Consider the following 15,439-nt stretch of genomic DNA (forward strand, 5'->3'; position numbering starts at 1 on the left):
TTTTAACAAAATCCTGCGGACGGGAGGGCGAGATGACGTGGGCCGTGGCGTAGACGGCAAGCCATGTACCACGAAAAGAGCTCAAGTTGTTAGAGAAAAGCCAAAAATTAGAACAATTCTAGTAATTAAATTATGTGATAGCATATTTCTTGGCAAGGAAAAGAAAATCATATGCAATTCGAGGCTAAGGTTAGACCTAAAAATAATAAATAAGAAAATGTAAAATTATTTGAGCCATAAGAAAATGTCCATCAATACATGCATACAAACGTTCACTAGGATTGATTTCTAAAAGAAAATACTACTGTACATGATCTGCCTGTATCAAAGGAAAGATCTCGGTGGAGTAAATGTGCATAATTCACAAGCGTTACATACGCAAGGAAAAAAAAAAAGAGGGAACGGTGGCAGAAAACGGGGCATAAAAAGCTACAGGGACATCTATATATAAACAGCTCGCAGGACATAAAAAAAAGAGACAGAGAGAATAGCAAAAGGAAAATAAATAATAAAAAGGAAGGAGAGAGATAGAATAGAGAGAGACACACAACAAGAAAGGAAGGAGAGGAAGAAGAGGAGGAGGTGGTGGTGCCGTGGTATGGCCTTTGAGGTTGCCATGCCTCCCCCAAGATCCTAGGCAAGCCAGCGTCGCGACCCTTCCTCGGATCAACTGGTGCGCCCTGCCTCTGAATTCACCGCTCTCTCCCCGCCCCGCCGCGCCAAATTCTGCTCCATTCTGGTGCCCAATTGCTGCGGTTTCGATCGGTTCTTCGAGCCGGGCATTCTTGGTGCGTTGTCGTTCGTGTCTAGATCTGCCGCCCGGATCGCCGGCGCGCTAAAGATCGGATCTTGCCGCCGCCGCCGCCGCCGGCGCTCCTTTTCTTGATCCGATGGCTGCTGATTCGATCGGCCGGCATAAGATCTGATGCGATAGCTTCTGTCTTTGTGTTCCTTGCAGGGTGGAAGTAGGAGGCTAGACGGACATGGAGGCGGACGCCGGGAAGCTGTTCATCGGTGGCATCTCGTGGGACACCAACGAGGACCGCCTCAGGGAGTACTTTGAGAAGTATGGAGAGGTGGTGGAGGCCGTCATCATGCGCGACCGGGCAACTGGCCGTGCCCGGGGCTTCGGGTTCATCGTGTTCTCCGACGCAGCAGTCGCAGAGCGTGTCATAATGGAGAAGCATATGATCGATGGCCGCATGGTAAGCGCTCGGTGTTTGGTTGCCTACTTGCGTTATGTTCTTGATGTGCTAGATCCATGCTTTTATATTGCTTTGTAGCTTTTTAGTAATTATTGTCATTTTGGAACATTCACAATGTTTGGATCGTTTGTCAGGTGGAGGCCAAGAAAGCTGTTCCGAGGGACGATCAGCAAGCTCTTAGCAAGAGTGGTGGCAGTGCTCACGGATCACCAGGGCCTAGTCGCACCAAGAAGATATTCGTCGGGGGTCTTGCATCCACCGTCACAGAGTCAGACTTCAGGACATATTTTGAGTCGTTTGGCTCGATCACTGATGTTGTTGTGATGTATGATCACAACACGCAGCGTCCTAGAGGATTTGGGTTCATAACATATGATTCTGAAGACGCTGTGGACAAGGCATTGTTCAAGACGTTCCATGAACTCAATGGTAAGATGGTTGAGGTAAAGAGGGCTGTTCCTAAGGAGCTATCTCCGGGACCTAGCATGCGCTCGCCTGCTGGTGGAATCAACTATGTAATGAACAGAACCAATAGCTTTCTTAATGGGTATACCCAAGGTTACAATCCGAGCCCGGTAGGTGGCTATGGAGTGAGGATGGATGCTAGGTTTGGGCTTCTATCGGGTGGCCGTAGTAGCTATCCTTCTTTTGGTGGTGGTTATGGAGTTGGTATGAATTTTGACCCAGGGATGAACCCGGGCATTGGTGGTAGCTCGAACTTCAACAATAGTGTCCAGTATGGACGGCAGATCAATCCATACTACAGTGGTAATTCGGGTAGATACAATAGCAACATTAGCTATGGTGGAGTCGGTGAGAATTCTGGGTCAGTGTTTAACTCGCTGGCTCGTAATCTATGGGGTAACTCAGGTCTCAATTACTCTTCAAACTCCGCAAATTCTAGTTCATTCATGTCATCTGCAAATGGGGGCCTTGGCGGAATTGGGAACAACAATGTGAACTGGGGAACCCCTCCTGTGCTTTCTCAAGGTGGTAACGCTGGCTCAGGCTACGGCAGTGGGAACTTTGGTTATGGATCCAGTGAAAACAACTTCAATCTGAGTCCCAGTGCTTATGGAAGGAACGCTGGATCAGGTGGCGTCAATGCTTCCCTCAACCAATCAAGCAATGGATATGGGAGGAACTTTGGAGATTCTTCAGCAGGTGGCGGTGCCTCCATCTATGGTGACACAACCTGGAGATCTGGATCTGAGCTTGATGGAACCAGTCCATTTGGATATGGGCTTGGGAATGCAGCTTCAGATGTTACAGCAAAGAGCTCAGCAGGTTACATGGGGCATTAACAGATAGAGGTTAGATCTTTTCTTCCTTGTGTTATCTTTCTTTTTTCATTTTATGTATTCAGTGTTTAGATACTAGTTCATCTACATCAGATAAGCACCGTTAAAGTTCGAAGCTGTCTGCTGAACTATTGTGCTAAAGTTCTAGCTTTTGAAAGTCGAAGTATATACTTTAGTCGATATACAAAGTCCATTTTTTTTAAGATCCACTATGATAATGAAAAAAATTCTACACATCCGACCAAATCGATAAAAACTATTCGAATCTGATAAATCTGTCGTACTAATGTTTAGACGATGTAGCTTCAAATATGAATCACTTTCTGTGTTGAAGCACTCGCACTGTGCAGCGTCAATCCTAATGTTCAAGTTTCATATTCAAAATATAGTCAGTATGAAACATACTAGTTCTGGCTTTGGTTCGCCCAGGATAATGCACAAATGTAATTGTGGCGTTTTGATGTCCATGGAACTAGACAAGCATCGATCATTTAAACCTAGCAGCACCATGATAAAGAAGGTATTGACATCATGAACTAAAATGATGTTAACATCCAAGGAAAATGTTTGAGTGGCTATGTACTTCATGTTCCAACCCTTACATTAAAATGATTCTAATGGTTCCTGCTGATTGATATTGCAAATTGTTATGAAATAGACACATTAATTTGATTCAATGTGACATAGTATGATAAGGTTGCAGTTTCAACGAGAATGAAATCCAGTATCGCGCCTTGTTACCCTTTGTGCTACTGTAAACTGGTATACCGGCTGGTCCTATACACGTGATTCCTATTTTCCACATTCAAACATTTTTCATTCATGAACTGAACTAGCACCGCTTTTTTTTTTAATCTGCATTCAAATATTGGCCATCCAAGAACTGCGGAAATGATGAAAGAATAGATGCACCTAACTGGCCATGCTGAAAGAATAGATTCACCTCATTTTTACTTTAACATAATTAGCCCAGTAATATATCCATCAAATATTGGTTCTCCATGAACAGCAGCCTTGATGGAATAAATTGATGCACTTCATGTTCACTTATGAAAAACAGAATAAGCCCAGCAATAGGTCAATCAAGGTGTATTAATACATGAATATGTATGTGGCAGCTCCAGTATACACTTGATATCAAAATTATGTATTGCTTTTTTCTAATTGCGTGATCTTTTGCTCCTTGGCATTATCTCCAACTTAAAACTGAATATCCGACACCAAAGCTAGTAGATCTTAGGGCTATGGAACCAAGCTTAAGGTATCGCTTGGATGGTACTTCCGAATATATTGCCCCGTTCATGGGCTGGTACTTCGTCCAAGCTAGCCTTCACGTACTTATTTTGGTTACAATACGGAATATATTAGAATGCACTAATCTGAATTCAACACTTAATACCTGCGCCATCAATCACCATGGCATCATGTCTTGTCAATACTTTTTGGCTTTCTATACCATTCAAGTATTAAATGACGTAGATGTTATATGCTGGACAGCTTTGGAACTGCTCATGGAAGTTGCATTTGCATTTGGACAGTTCAAGTGAGCTGTTTCCCTTAGAACATGAACTGTTAATGCTTAGTTCACTTGATGATGTAAGGCCAAGCATTATACTCACGGTGCATTTGTAGAAACCAATATTGTATTCTCTGGATGATGTTTAACACTGCTGAGATCTAAAAGACACCGATGCACCAACTTGTTTGTGGTCTTTATCTTGCTTCAGCTATTGTACATTGTTAATCACACTCTAACTTATTTGCTTTGCTTTGTGCAGGAATGACGCCGCCTAGGAATCTTTTTCACAAACAGCAATTTATATTAGGTTGAGGAGAGAACCGCAGGTGCATAAGGTGCAAATTTTGAACTTCACATGATTTAAAGGCATGGGTTAGTTAATAGAGCTAACCAGGGAGTTGGTCGAAGAGATCAGATATATTATCATTGGAGGGCCTTTAAGCGTATTTGTCTATGTAAGGTTTGGGATTGTGGATTCGGATTTCTACAGCGAGTTTAGGTTTTGGCGACCCTGGTTTTTTTTTCTTGTTGAGATGTGAAGTAAGATTGCGGGATATATAAGTCTGAAGAGTGTTCAGTTGTACGGCGGCGCTGCCCCCCAATATAGACCCACCCCTTTTTGGGTTTTTGTTCGTATAGTAGAAACTGCTGTAGTGTTCTTGGAACTTGTGTGTTAGCTCTTGTTATCAGGATGATAAATTTCCCCCCTTTTTTGCCTTTTTTTTTCTTACCGTACTTAAGTGTATGTACCAGAGGTCTGGTCTGTGTTTTTCCTAGAGCAACTTTTGAGGGATGCCCCTCCTGGGTCCAGAGGAATAATAATGCTACAATATATATATTCTAATTCATTTTGTGGCTTTTCTTCTAAGGCTATGTTTTGTGCCGTGGTGGAACATCTGTACATTCTGATTCTCTCTGCAATTTGCATATGTGCATGCTTCTTTTTCTGCATCATCTCCTCTCTTCTGGATCTGTCTGTCTAGTGTGTGATGTTAGGTTCTTTAGGTTCATCTGCCTTCCTTGCATAAATTCCATCCATAATAGTATCTCTTGTTGTTTACTTATTTTTTGCTTTATCACATGTGATTGCTAATTTGAGTGCAACACCTCTTCGAGGATGGCAGAATCTTTGGAGATTCAGTTATGTTGTTGAAATTAGCGTAAGATGATATCACAAACATCAACTTCACAATGGGACATTTGAGAAATTGGGTAAACTCCTTAGGGTTATGGTAGCCTCCCTACAATCCCATATAAACTTGAACATCCACTTTTTCTTTTGTTTGCACTCAAATTATTCCTGCAATTTCGTTTTGTTTGGCTATCGGTGATGGAAGAAAAACAAGGAAAACCTACGCCCCATTTCTCACAGTGGGAGCACTTGTTCAATCTAGCCTGAAATAGTCGCCCTTGGTCGAGAACAGAATTTTGCGGATGGTAATGCATTTATTGGAAATATATACTCTCTCCGTTTGGAAATATAAGATACTTTAGGTGCTTATAAAGTAGACTAGATAAACCTAAAGTGAGTGAACCTACATACTAAAAATAGACTAGATACAAACTCTAGGGCACCCAAGCAGAGCCAATGGCACGCCCAGAAAAATGTCCCAGCTCCGAACTGGGAGACGTGGTTTACTGAACTTTGTATGTGCCGGATTCTCCACAGGACTATTCTACACTTGAGCCCATCTTGTTGATCCACTTAGCCACCATTGATCATGTACTCCGTGATGACCTCCTCATCATAGTAGGACAGGTCAGCCGACATCATGGAACTGCATCGGGGTAAACTACGCCGGGGCATATGCATTGGGTTAAACTGCTGATACGGGGAGGCCTTCGGACACCTCTGCCTCAAGATCTCCAAGTCCCCCAAGTGGACCGATGACTCGATCCTGAGCCAAAGCCATACAACAAGAGGTGAATTCACTCCTCTCCTTGTGTGATTCGGATACTCCTTTGGATGGATTGCTACCTCATGCAAATACTCTTTGTGTCATTAGGTACATCACACAAGAAGCACACAATGGAATCCAAGCCTTCAAATAAGAAGAAAGACCGCCAAGCCCTGAAATGGCTAACACCGAAGCTGGTGCTGGCATCGAAATGGCACACCGGGCCTAGCGCCGAAATGAACAGGGAAAACCGGCCCAGGGCCTGGTGCTGTCGGAATACCTGCCATAATCAAACCGGCACGTGCCGGGCCACACGCCGGTGCCCGCCAAAACACCTTATAGTATGCGGTTCCAGTTGAAATTCGGCACGTCGGGCTTGTCACCGGAATGAGAAGACCAAACATTCCCCAGGCCTGGTGTTGCCGCTTTTACCACTGGAATGACCCGAATTCTGTGCCGAGTTGGCTCTTTGCCATGTAATTTATCACTTTGCCCCTAGCACTATAAATACCCCCTGGTTGTCTAGATCTGAGATTAAACTTCATTTGAGATTGACTTGAGTTATGCTATTTCCCCTTGTGGGAAAAAAACCCTACCCTACCTTAGATTCAACATCTATTGTATCACTCGTTCTCCTAATCGAAGAATCTTCCCTCTTTGGTGAATTCTATGATCAATTGTTAGTCTTTTACTTGCACTTCTACCATTGGGTCTTTTGCTTGCACTTCTACCAACCTTGATCTTTTCATCCTTCTAGGGTTCTATGCTTTGATTTGTTGATCTCTTTGCGGGACTTCTACCAAAAGGTTTTTTCTCGCAACCTCCATCGAGTTGGTGTTTTGGGCAAACGAGGACAAAACTGATTTTTGTGTGCGTGTGCGTGTGTGTGTGTGTGTGTGTGTGTGTGTGTGTGTGTGTGTGTGTGTGTGTGTGTTTGTATCCCCGATTCCCACCCCGTGTTCATCCACCTCCCCCCACACCCAAATCCGTGAAGATCGGGCCACATTTAGGGCTTAGCCCACATCATACGGCATCAGCAGCCTTTGGTTTCCACAGATTCCACCCCCAAATTTTCTAAGGAAAATTTCAAAAATACCAAAAAAAAAACCAAAACTTGCCTTTGGTTGGATCTCCCGAACTGTTGAGTTATTTGTTTGGTCTTGGTCCAATATATACTTGTTTTTTGTGATAATATAAATCCACTAACCTTTCCTATCCTTGATTTGGTCGATTTTCCTTCGAACCGATTGCTTGACTTTTTGCAAGTTTTTTCCTCATGAAACCAGATCTGGCAAATATTTTGGCATGCCGGGCTGACACTGGAACGAAAATAGCAAACCGGCCCATGGCCTGGTGTCGCTGGAACAACCGCAGAAAAATTTGAGTCCCATAGCCGGCACGCCGGTTTCACCGCTAGAACGCCTGTTTTTTCTGACAAAATCAACTCTTGTGTTTAGATTTCGGGTTTGAGTGCCATTTCAGTCGCCCCAAGCTTCTGTAACAACGTCAAAAACATCGACACCACGACAACACCCAAATACCCAAGCGTTTCATTGACACCATCAACCAGCACCGCAAGTTTGAGATCATCCTCGCCCAACATCAAAGTGGTATAACTTGACTTTTAACTTCTAACCCTAGCTTATTTTGTGTCTCTATCCCATCAAGAGTGGCTTTCTAGTGTTGCGAAGTATTGTGCAAGTGTACCAACCGCGAGAGTGTGCGTGTGTTGAGCAAAGCTAAGAAGCAAGCTCTTTGTGAAAAGAAGCAAGCTCTTTTTCAAAAGAAAAGCAAAAGAAGAATTGACATAATTACATAGATAGAAGTATCCTTACATAGTGAGAAAAATAAAATAAAAATACAAAATAAAAAAGAGTGTGTGAGTGACACCAAAATACAACTTGTGTTGGCGGGACAACAAACATAGTCTATGTTAGGTCAATTTTGTTCTTGCTCATTTTTCTTGGTCGCGCTAACCATATTTTGTCTTGTTGTGTGTGTTCCTTTTTGTGTAGACTTTGATCACCGCCTTGACTTGTGACTTTTTGGATCTTACCCATTTTTGACGATATATATTTTGTTTGGTTCTTCCATTTGATTTTCCACATCCATACCTACCACCATATAGACGTTTAGCTCTTTTGCATGTGCTTTTATGTGTGTGAGTACATATCGGTTTTACTCTAACTTGAAACACTTCTTCGATTTGTTTTAGAGTTCTGACCTTTCAGTAGTTTTGTCTCTAACCTCCTACCACATAGTGCTTGTTTCCTTTTTGCGACAATGTCTAGTGGAGAAGATAACCCCGATCCGACAACAATACACAACCATTGGACACTCAAGAAAGAAATGAAGTCACGATTCGAAGAAGTTGAGGCCAATTTGTTGGACCTCGACAAGGGCATTGACACCAAGTTATCGGACCTCGACAAACGCTTTGAAGAAAGAGTTTAGGTGCAACGACGAGTCTTCAATGTACAAATAAAAGATCTAAAGCAGGACAATAGGACAGTGAATGAGAAGCTCGACAACATTATCCAACCGCTTAACCGGCGAGACAACCAAAGCCACCATTCAAGGTCTTCACGTTCTCATGGTTCAAGGCTTCAAGCTCCTTCTCCATCTCATCGTGGTTCCAATGAAGACCCACATCACCATAATGTTGATGATCAAGTGCTTCAGCGACAAGCTAAAAAACAGAGCAAGAATGTCATCGACTTGAACAAGATTGTCTTTGCCAAGAACACCTTAATGCTCAATTGCAACAGGAACAAGAGCACCATTGAATTGAAGAAGAGCATCTTCACCAAGAACACCTTGATGCGCAATTCCAACAGGAGCAAGACCGTCTCCGACATGATCAAGACATCCTTCGTGAAAGGGAACAAGAGCGTATTTGCTATGAACGAGAAGTACTTGATGAACAAGAGTGGCAACGTCAAGCACAAGTGGCCAATGCTAGAAGGCAACACCAAAATGAAGAGGAACAACAACAAGTGAATCAAAAATGCCAAATCATAAATGTGGAACAACCTCTCCATGAATTCCATGATGAGGCAAAATTACGCCAACGTCAAGACAACCGATGCCACCACGATGATTGAACACATGCTCGAAGACCACATCACCGGCCATGAGACATAGAGCCAAGCGAGCATAATGAATCAAGTCATCACCAAGCACCAAGTGAAGCGATTGTGATGCTTCGACCTAGACAAAAAAATGAAGCTCAAGGTCATGGAAGACCTCCTCCTCCACAACCACATAGAAACATCAATCAAGATGCTTGAGTGTCACCTCCAAACAACGGTTGCAATGGGGAAGAAAATTATCAAGCCCCACCTCAATGCCTTGTAGAACAAGGTGAAGCAAGACCACCTCCTCGACCCAACCTCCATGATGAGAGATATTTTAGGGAAGCTAAAGTTCACCATGCCCAAGTTCCAAGGTGAGGAAGACCCCGATGCTTAATCATCGTGGGTCCTCAAGGGTGACAAGATCTTTCGCATTCACAACTTCTCAAATGTAAAGAAGGTGGCCATGGCATCCCTTGAATTTGAAGGATATGCAAATGCGTGGTGGGAAGAAGTTAACAAGAAGCATGCTTAAGAACACTTAGATCCCATTGCACCATGGGAAGAGATGCAATAAGTGATGCACACCCGCTTTGTTCCATCTCACCACAAGCGTGACCTTTTCAACAAGCTCACTCAACTCAAACAAAGCTTCAAGTCGGTTGAGGACTACTACAAAGAGATGCACATGAGAATGATGAGTGCAAATGTTGACGAGAGATAAGATCAAACAATGGAAAGATTCTTGAATGGATTGGGTGCACCCATCAAGTGGATAATGGAAATTTTTCCGTACACAAACATGGTTGAATTTCTACATCAAGCCATAAGGGTCGAGCGCCAAGTGAGAGAAGACCTAGCAATCTCTAAATCCAGTTCCTTCTTCGCTTCAAGAAATGTAACCAATACATCCGCTAGCTCTAAGACTACAACTGATAGCCCATGAAAGGAACCGATGAAGCCAAACAAGAGTGCAATGAAGCCCACAAGCTACAAGCCATCCACCATGTCATCCAAGACCTCAACGGGATCTAGTAACATAACATGCTTCAAATGTGGTGCACAAGGACACAAATCCTTTGAGTGCAAAAACACTAGAGTTATGATAACTCAAGATGACGGAGATGTGGAGTACCTAAGTGAAGGAGAATATGAAGCTTTGGTTCAAAATGCAACAACTCTTGAAGATGCTGAATTGGAAGATCAAGAGAAATTCCTATGTGTGCATGATGCAAGTCCCTCACTTGTAGTGACCAAATCCTTGACCACTCAATCACACCCAAATGAAGATCAAAGGTGCAACATCTTCCAAACACGAGCCGGATAAATGGCAAGTCAATTAAGGTCATCATTGATGGAGATAGTAGTCAGAACCTTGCAAGCGCCAAACTATTCTCCAAGTTCGATCTCCACCTCTGGAAGCATCCTCACCCATACCATGTCCAATGACTAATAAGTAACAATGGAAATGTGAAGATTCAACACCCGTGACCGTGTCCTTCAAAATTGAAGCATATGAAGACGTTGCAGAGTGTGATGTACTACCAATGACGGTGTGACACATGATACTTGGTATTCCTTGGAAATACGACAAAAAATCAAACCATGATGGTTACACAAATGCTTACAGCTTGAAAGTCAATGACAAGACGTTCGTTATACGCCCCATGGCTCCTAGCCAAATGATTGCAGACAATGCAAAGGCTTTAGCGAGGGTGCAAGAAGCTACTACCACTAGTGAGATGAGAGGTGAGAGAGTGATCCACCTTAATGAGAGTGAGCCCCCACAATCCCAATATGAGCAAAAAATGAAGAGTGTTCTCATACCCACCAAAATTGAGTTTCGGGAAGTCCAAGAGAGCCCATCCACCATATTGCACTATGTTCTCATGCAGGGGACCACCTTCGGATACTAATGACTTGAAAACAATTCCTTTGTCTTTGATTCCCGACGAACTTCCTACCGGACTACCACCTTGGAGGCATTGAGAACCACATCAACCTCATACCTGGTGCCCCACTACCAAACTGCGCCGCATACCGCACCAACCCCGAAGACACGAAGGAAATACAACACCAAATTCATGATCTTCACCCAAAAGGGTACGTTCTAGAAATCCTTAGCACATGTGCGGTCCTAGTCATACTTGTGCCAAAACCGGATGAGACACAATGGATGTGTATGGATTTTAGACTAATCAATGCCATTGCCGTCCGTTATCAACATCCCATTCCTCGTTTGCATGACATGCTTGATTAATTGTGTGGTGCCACTATATTTTCTACGATTGATTTGTGTAGTAGTTATCGCCAAATTCGTATGTTCGTTGGTGATGAATGAAAGACGACATTGAAGACCAAACCCGGTCTCTATGAATGGCTTGTCATGCCTTTCGGTCTATCCAATTATCCTTCCACCTTCATGTGTCTTATGAACTATGTGTTGCGATCACTTATTCGAAAATGTATCATTGTCTATTTTGATGATATCCTTGTTAATAGCAAAAGTCTCGAGGACCGTGTTCAACATGTAAGAGAAGCCTTATGCATCCTACTCAATGAAAAACTTTATGCAAACCTTCTCAAGTGCACTTTTGCCCAAAACAATTTGGGTTTTCTTGGATTTTCTGTATCTTCCAATGGCATAGAAGTGGGTTCTTCGAAAGTTGAGGCAATTCATAATGGCCCACACCAACAACGGTTGGACAAGTATGAAGTTACCATGGTCTTGCTAGTTTTTGTAGAAGGTTTTTGAAAGATTTTAGTACCATTGCTTGCCCCTTGAACGAGCTTACAAAGAAAAATGTTCCCTTTCTTTTGGGACAAAGCACAACAAAATGATCTCGATGAAATAAAAAAAGAAACTAACCGAAGCACCACTTCTCGTTTTACCAAATTTTGCAAAAAAACATTTGAGATAGAGCATGATGCAAGTGGCCTCAAAATTGGTGGTATGCTTATGCAAGACGGAAAATCCGTTGCATATTATAGTGAAAAATTAGATGGTGCTCGTCTAAACTATCCTATATATGACAATATAATGACAATGAACTTAATTTATGCAGATGTTTGAGTTCTTGAAGTGTGGAAACACTATCTTTGTCCAAAATAGTTCGTTATTCATTCGGATCATGACTCCATGAAGTATTTGAAAAATCAATCAAAAAACAAAACACACCCTAAATTGGTCGAATTAATTGAATCATTCCCCTATGTAACTAAATACAAGAAGGGAAAATATAATGTAGTTGTCGATGCTCTTTCCCACAAGAACACCCTTTTACTCACACATTTGGACTTTCATGTCTTGGGTCTTAATGATATCAACTAGATTTACCCTTCTGACAATTTCCTTGGACCAATTTTTGCCAAGCGTTCTTTTGAAAAGGGAATCGATGATTTCTATTTGCATAAGGGTTTCTTGTTTAATGGACATAAAATTTGCATTCCCAATTTTTTGATTTTCCTCTTGCTCCTACAATAATCTCATGGTGGAGGATTAATGGGACACTTTGGATGGGAGAAGACCTAGGTCATGCTTTCTAACCACTACTTTTGGCCAAGAATGTATCGCGACGTAGAAATACTTTGTCGCCAATGCATAACATGTTGGTAATATGCCCTAGAGGCAATCATGTGTGATGTAATTCCCAATGTATTCATAAAGTTATTAAGTTGTCCTTGTATGAACATCTGATATGCATCATTGACTATGTGATTCGATTGTGGAACTGTGTATTCAAGTTGTTCATACTAGATTGTCCTTAGTCATCAAAGTTGTGTTGGACACACTACTTAGACTAATGTGTATATCGGCTGATGACTCAATTCCACTTGTCATGGGCATGGTAGTGCTATTTTGACTTACACGGATTCAGTTAAAGAGTTTAGCATGAGTCGGACAAACCCATATCGATATACTCGTCATTTGTATATCTCAATCAGTGTAATACTTAGACCCGAGTTTCTCGCATATCCGATTTGTGGATACACCAGCTTAGGTTCTGTTAAACGTTGTTCCGTAACAGGACAATTATAAAGGCAGAGTTCGGGCCGGCTAAGAAGCAAACTGCGTGCCATGGATAACCAAGATGGGATTTCCCCCTCCAACCTGGAGAGATATTCTTTGGACCCTCTCAAGTAATACTATTCAGAAAGCATGGTCATGCACGACTCGGTTAAGTGTCAACCGAGGCGATCGACTAAGTGTTAGTCGAGTGAATCACGTCGCCTATAGCTTGACAAGGTATATCGTGAGGCAAAAGGGACTCAGACGTAAGTCACATTGAAAAGGCATATCGTCATGACACTATGGGACTTGGGAGTTGACACATTCTGCTAGGAGTCACTACCGACTAATCGATTGAGAGCGAGACTCCAATCGTGTCCAAGTCGCCATGGGCCTGTGGGGTCACACACTTAAGAGCGGGAGCATGTGGTTTAGGTTGGACCGAAATCAGACACAGACTGAATCAATGAGTTGGACTCACAGTGATTAGATTAAGTGAATTAGTGGATGGGCCTAAATCGTTCATTAAGCTCACTGTCACTCCACACGTGTTGTGGAGCGAGAGCCCACTATCACCCTCTATATAAGTGGGGCGTAGGCTGCCTAGAGGGCACACGGTTAGACTAGTCCATGCGTTAGAACCCTATCCCCCATTCAGTCCAGCCGCCGTATTGGACCTAGCAGTCCACCACCGACACTCCTCCTCTTACATGTGGATACCAACAGAGGCGTTGTACTTCAGCGCTTCAATGTCGCGGGATCAGATCGGGTCGGATCATCTGCACTGCCCCGACGCGCTTTATCGAGTTTCCGCACATGCACGTCTAGTGGTAATCATCGTGACCTTCTACCTCGACTAAATCTTGGGAGTTCCACGTAAGGTTTAATTTTTTCTTATCACCTCGCGGCCCAACATAACATGCTTACAAGCTAAGTCAACTTCCAATCCATATGGTCTTTATACTTCATTGCCCGTTCCTGGTTCACCATGGTCCGATATAAGCATGGATTTTGTGTTAGGCCTCCCACACACTAGATATGGTCATGGTTCTATTTTCGTTGTGGTTGGCAGTTTCTCTAAAATGTCTCACTTTGTACCATGCTCTAGAAGCGATGATGCTTCACACGTTGCTACGTTGTTTTTTAGGGAAATTGTGAGACTCCATGGTGTACCAAGAAACATTGTCTCGGATCGAGATGTCAAATTCATGAATTAGCTTTGGAAGACCCTCGTGGTCAAGTTCAGCGTCAGGCTATTGTTTTCATCTTCATTACATCCACAAACGGATGGACAAAAGGAGGTCGTCAACCAAAGATTATCCGCTTTACTCCAAGTCTTTGTTAAGAAGAACTTGAAATCTTGGGAAGATTGCATTCCACATACGAAGTTCACCTACAACCGCGCTAAGACTCCACGACTTTGAGAAGCCCCTTCATGGTCGTCTATGGTTTTGAACCGCCAACGGTAATTGACATACTACCACTTCGCTACATGGGCAAGTCAACATGGACATCGAAAAACGAGCCAAATACATGAAGAGACTACATGAAGATACAAGAGCAACCATCGAGCAACAAGTACTTCGCCAAGTTGCAAGAATCAACACCAATAAAAAGGAGAATGAGATTTTAAAATATTATAAGCCTACAAAATTTGTACAAAATACTCCGCAGAATCTTTGAATCAAACTGGCCCTAAAAGATTCCTTTTTCCCCTTCATGAACATAGCACTTGTAGAAGTGTTTTTTTTAATTATATGTGAGTATTTGAAGAACTTAATAGCCCATATGCAAGTGAACGATTTTATTGATATTGCGATTTACATAACTAATTCATATTCTTAACTACAAGATTGATACCCTCTACTTGATGAGTGCGGATTTTTGGGCCACAAGCCACATGGAGCTTGTTTCTTGAACCGTCCAAAATGGCGAATTCAAGTTTCAAAAAAATTGGATAAACCTTTTTTAGATGTAGGAGTAATGTAATCTATCAACACGAAAAAATCTCACCTCGAAAGGCCTAATATTTTGGATTGCACAAAAATGATAAAATCTGACAGAATTAAGAAAAACGACAAAATCTAACATGTAAAGTAGTGAACGGTCAAGATTTTCAAACCTCCCAATTCTGTCAGATTTTCTCGTTCACAACTTTACATGTCATATTTTACATTTTTTTTAGCCCAGAATGTAAGTTATTTTGGTTGAGATTTTTTTAATGTTGGTAGAGTACATCATTATCTATGTACAAAATTTTATTTTAGAATTTTTAAAACTTTCAAATCATGTTTTCAAATATAGAAAAATAAAGAGTATATGACACCTGAGCTCCAAAGTGAACTTTAGCTAGTTGATGGTTGAAAGGTGGTATGCAATGATGGCACCGTTTTTATCTAGTACTAGATTTAGATGTGCGCCTTGGCGCACGAC

The 15,439-nt window shown here is 42.3% G+C and overlaps 1 protein-coding gene across 2 annotated transcripts; it reads left to right on the forward strand.

The window, feature by feature from the left end:
- The first annotated feature begins 495 nt into the window (after positions 1–495).
- On the forward strand, positions 496–4,877 carry LOC124703042 (heterogeneous nuclear ribonucleoprotein 1-like). 2 transcript variants are annotated; one of them, XM_047235251.1, is made up of 4 exons: positions 496–673; positions 959–1,205; positions 1,340–2,518; positions 4,285–4,877. In XM_047235251.1, the coding sequence occupies exons 2-3, from the start codon at positions 984–986 to the stop codon at positions 2,507–2,509; spliced, it is 1,392 nt and encodes a 463-aa protein (XP_047091207.1). In that variant the 5' UTR covers positions 496–673; positions 959–983; the 3' UTR covers positions 2,510–2,518; positions 4,285–4,877. The 2 variants fall into 2 exon arrangements, with proteins under 2 accessions (XP_047091207.1, XP_047091208.1); XM_047235252.1 differs by lacking the exon at positions 496–673 and adding an exon at positions 674–788.
- Positions 4,878–15,439: the final 10,562 nt, after the last annotated feature.

The sequence above is a fragment of the Lolium rigidum genome, chromosome 3 (assembly GCF_022539505.1).
Source record: "Lolium rigidum isolate FL_2022 chromosome 3, APGP_CSIRO_Lrig_0.1, whole genome shotgun sequence".
NCBI classification, from domain to species: domain Eukaryota; kingdom Viridiplantae; phylum Streptophyta; class Magnoliopsida; order Poales; family Poaceae; genus Lolium; species Lolium rigidum.

What these genes read in the sequence shown, in the direction of transcription:
- LOC124703042 (XM_047235251.1), top strand. Translation starts at nt 984, where the DNA reads ATGGAGGCGGACGCCGGGAAGCTGTTCATCGGTGGCATCTCGTGGGAC. An exon ending in ATATGATCGATGGCCGCATG is followed by an intron (nt 1,206 to 1,339) that starts GTAAGCGCTCGG and finishes ATCGTTTGTCAG; the next exon opens with GTGGAGGCCAAGAAAGCTGT.